The sequence below is a fragment of the Malaclemys terrapin genome, chromosome 11 (genome assembly GCF_027887155.1).
Source record: "Malaclemys terrapin pileata isolate rMalTer1 chromosome 11, rMalTer1.hap1, whole genome shotgun sequence".
NCBI classification, from domain to species: Eukaryota; Metazoa; Chordata; order Testudines; family Emydidae; genus Malaclemys; species Malaclemys terrapin.
The window spans coordinates 68,028,396-68,032,828 of record NC_071515.1 but is presented as its reverse complement, the minus strand read 5'-3'; the positions used below and the strand labels follow the sequence as shown (position 1 = coordinate 68,032,828).

The following is a 4,433-nucleotide window of genomic DNA, read 5'->3' as shown; positions in this document are numbered from 1 at the left end:
TTGCTCTCACTTCACAGTGGAGTCTGGGGTAGGAACTGAGACTCTAGTTACATTTTTGTGTGTGCACTGTTTCACAAGTACAGGTAATCTGGAGGGAAATGAGAAGAGTATAGGATTTAGAAGAATCTTAACCCTCTTATTTTTCAATCAGATATGCGGTGAAGAGGGCTCTGCTCTAGAATTCATTTCTGAAGAAAACACTGACTTGTTCAACACTTGACAAATTATTTTTCAAAACATCTTTATTTTGTTCTGCTTTGCACAAATCCCCATGCACCGTAACATGGTACGTTCTAATCTAGGGTAGTCCCAGAAAGCCAGCAGGCAATGTCATCAGTTATGTTTTGTTTCCTTCAGATGCATATTCAGTCTCATCCAATGAAAATGGAGGCAAGTCAGAATCGGTGGCCAACTTGCAGCCTCAGTCATCCCTTAACTCAATCCAGAGCTCTCCTGGGCCAAAGCGTTCAACCAACACACTGAAAAAATGGCTGACCAGTCCTGTGCGTCGGCTGAACAGTGGGAAGACTGAGAGTAACATCAAAAAACAGAAGAAAGTGCGAGATGGCAGGAAGAGCTTTGACCTTGGTTCACCGAAGCCTGGAGATGAGACCACTCCTCAAGGGGACAGTGCAGATGAGGTATGTATTAACAGTAATGCAGATGAGACTGTATCTTGGGCAGAGCATTCAGTGATGTCTGGCTGTCAGTTCAGAATAAGGACTCGTCTACACATACTCAGGAACAGCTGTTCCTGACTAACTGTTTGTACATACTCTTATTCTGGAATAATGGTTCCTTGTTCTTATTTACTTTCACTTTAAAAGTGTGCTAAATTAGGGGTGGGGCTGAGTGGGAGTGGTGGAGAACCTCCTTTTGTGCTTACAGGAAAACTACAGTGTGATTATGAAAGATCTAATATCACTTCAGAATAACTAAAACAAAATTGATTTATATTTGTGCCATAGATATGATCCTTCCATTTTGAAAATCTAGCATTAATTAGGGCTGAGACTTTCAAAATTATTGTACATCAGGATGTTTGGTGTGTGTTTCAATTTAATTGCTAAACAAGAATTCCAGATTAAGATGCACAGTAGTCATTCTTGAGCAATGATCAACAATTTATGCTGATATCTGTATTTTTAAACTGAGATTTTTTTTTCTATTAAAAGAAAACACTAACTTTTTTGTAAGCTATGACAACATTTCTTGCTGTTAAATATTTGTCTGTAGCAATAATGGCCACCATTTCCCTGTGTCACACTGACTAGAATTTGTTACTTCATGATCTATCCTGTCAGCAGCTCTAGTGTGACGGTTGAACAGAAAATGAAGATCACACTATTTAAATGCACGGGGAGATAAACTCAAAGCTTTACATTACCTTTTATTAATCTAAATTAGATGTGGCCTCTGTCAGGCAATAGAGTAAATAGGAAGATTTTTTTTTTAAGTGTCCCATTAACTATTATTTAATGGTTTTCAACGACTTGCTTTAGAAGAGTATATTGTCCCTGGCTGATCACTCAATAATAAAAAAAAATATTTACTATGACTTTCCTTTGTCATGGCAGCCAGACTTACCCATAATCCTCCCTGCCTCATATCTATGTTGATACAGCTATTGTATTAGAAATAAGCATAAAGGTAGCTAGGTAGGCTCTGAAGTGGTGTGTTCATATAACCAGCCTTTTTGTGTCTAATTATGATCTTGCTTTCAGAAGAGTAAGAAGGGCTGGGGAGAAGATGAGCCAGATGAAGAATCCCACACACCGCTTCCTCCTCCTATGAAGATTTTTGACAATGACCCTACGCAGGATGAGATGGTAGGACTTTGCTGCTAACCAGTTTGCTGGCTAGTTGTGTTCCCCCAAATGACTATGCTTTATTCATTTGACTACATTTTTAATAGTGAATAATTCTTCCAGTATACATAGGTCAGTCTGATTACCATGGACAATTTTCTTGTGCTGCTGTTCAGAACCCTTCACTGAATAGCTTTTAAGAAAATGGCGCCTGTTGAGCAATCCAACCTTGTAGTCTTTGCTTTGATGCATAAGGACACTTCTTTGTTTTGTGTGTTCAGGGTTTCTATAACTTTACTTGTATTACATAAATTCCACGTGTGAAACGTGTGTGTTTATATAAAGTGCCCTTGGTATCTGGCAATAGCAATGCATGTGCTGGTTGGTGACTGTTTTGGCCCCAGTGAATAGAGCAGACGTAGTATCAAATGCATGAGATCCAGTAAATTTCCTTTCTGGGAGTCAGGGGACCTGGGCACTAATCCAAGTCCTGCCAGTGTCTTCCTGTGTGACCTCAGGTAAGTCACTTCACTTCTCTGTGCCCTAGCTTTCCTATCTGTGAAATGGGGAGAAAGGTCCTTATGCACCATTCTAAACTGCTTTGGAACTTAGAAATGAAAAGTGCTATATAAGGTCAAAGTATTATTTGTTGGGTCTCTAGAGACAGCTGGGAGTACTCACTCCCCTGACCAAAAAAACAATGCCAACTTCTCTTATGTACTGTAGCAACAACTTAGGTGCTCAAAGTCCTATAGGAATCTTTCGTTCTTACCCATGCTTGTGCATCGTGCTGGTAGGCTACTTGTCAATAGGCTTTTCTCTTCTATTGTGCTATCTGTATTTCTGCTACTACGGGCTCAGATTTCAAACTTGGGCATGTTAGACTAGCCATCTGGACTCTCAGGCACCCCGATTACTGTTGTTTAGGTGCCTGAATGTCCATTTAATCACCCAATGTGGATATTAAGGTGCCTGTGTTTTGGAAAGTGAGCTCTATGGCTTTTTGGGAAGTTTTACTTATTGCTAGTGCCGTTTAGCTGCCTGTGACTGAGAGGCTGCTGGAGGCATTCTGCTGTGATGAATGGCATAATGGTGTATAAAATGAATCCTTGGATTATTTCGGTTTGCTTTGAAGTGAGGGGAGACTTTAGCCTGTGAATTTGATCCATGGATCTGCTTTGTGTTCAGTTAATTGCCTTGGTTGTCTGTCTTGTCTACATATTTTATTTTTTTTCCTTGCTCTGTCAACTCCTACAAATCTGTTCTCTTGTTAGCTGCTTCCTTTCTTTTCTCGTGGCATCCATTTTTAACACTATATACTTCCCTCCCCTCAAGATCCAGTTAGTTACTGTGTGCAAAGAGGCAAAAATGGGAGAGATCAGGAAGTCTTCCCCAAAATCTGCTGGTTCTGGGGAGGATTATGGCAGGTTAGGAGCTTCAGAAAGGGCAGTGAGCAGCAAATCCCTGCCAGCTAGCCAGTGCGTGGACCCATGGATCAGAGTGATACAGGGTGGATTCAGGGGCACTCCTCTCATCTGTCAGCTTCTGTTAAAACATTGGGTGGTGACCGCAAGACTGGCAGGCAGCAGCTGGGAGTCATGGACTCTTGACCTTATGTATTGCATGGACTGCTGGCTGTCTGGAGAAGGGATGTGGGGAGCAAGCTTTGGATCCATACCAGTATGGTATTAGTCTGATTCCTGGCTGGTTGCCTGTAGAATTTAGATTTTTGTTTTTAATCTGTCTCGTGCCTCTGGTCACCCTTCTGATGCTTAACATGGCAGGAGATTTTAGTGTCTATGGTACATGCATGATCCTCTAACACTCAATGATGAACTAATCCGTTTTCTTCTCCATATAGATAAACTTTACAGAGCCTTTTGGCATCCTGATTACTTCCCCCCCCCCCCCCCCCCCCCCTCTGACTTGCCTGACAAAGACGACTTTACTCTGCATTGAGGTCCTGTCTTTATGAGAGGAAGGATGGTCTGGGGGATAGAACGCTAATGTGGAACTTGGGAGACTTGGATTCAATTCCTTGCTCCTCCACAGACTTCTTGAGCAAATTGCTTAGTCTCTGCCTCTGCTGTCTATCTGTAAAATGAGAATAACAGTACTTCCCTATTAGAGCTGGCCACACTTTCTTAACGAATAGCAAACTTGCCAAATGCCCCACTTTTCAGGGCATCACAACTAGTTGTAAAATCAATGAAGAGTTTGAACCAAAAAATTGAGGGGGGTGGACGGGAAAAACTTCAGACGCGTCAAAGCAAAATGTATTGATATTTTTGAAACCAAGTATTCTCAAATTAACACTTCATTTAAAAATGCCGAATAAAATGTTTTATTCAATGAAACAATTTCTTTCCTTTTGGTTTTGGCAAGGAAAAATTCTTTAACCTTTTTTGGTTTAAAAGGAACTGATTTTTGGTTTGGCTGGAGGAACAGTCAGTGATTAGCTCCATTCTGTTCCGTATCTAACTGGAATATTGTGAGTCTGCACATGTTGATTGTGAGGACCTTGACTACCAAAATAATGAGGAACACAGCTTGCATATGGGGAAATTCTAACACCACTTTAATTTGTCCCTATAAGCACCCATTGTAGTTAAAGAGAATCTAGTT

At 40.9% G+C, this 4,433-nt stretch overlaps 1 protein-coding gene across 7 annotated transcripts in view; it reads left to right on the top strand.

Annotated features, from left to right (window-relative positions):
- The window catches only part of KALRN (kalirin RhoGEF kinase), a 732,870-nt gene that overhangs the window by 634,994 nt on the left and 93,443 nt on the right, over positions 1-4,433 (top strand). For 4 of the 7 annotated variants that reach the window (XM_054043358.1, XM_054043355.1, XM_054043353.1 and 1 more), the window contains 2 exons: positions 358-641; positions 1,725-1,829. In XM_054043358.1, the coding sequence (XP_053899333.1) occupies positions 358-641; positions 1,725-1,829 (389 nt within the window). The remainder of the gene's footprint in view (positions 1-357; positions 642-1,724; positions 1,830-4,433) is intronic. The other 3 variants (XM_054043354.1, XM_054043359.1, XM_054043357.1) reach the window with 1 other exon arrangement.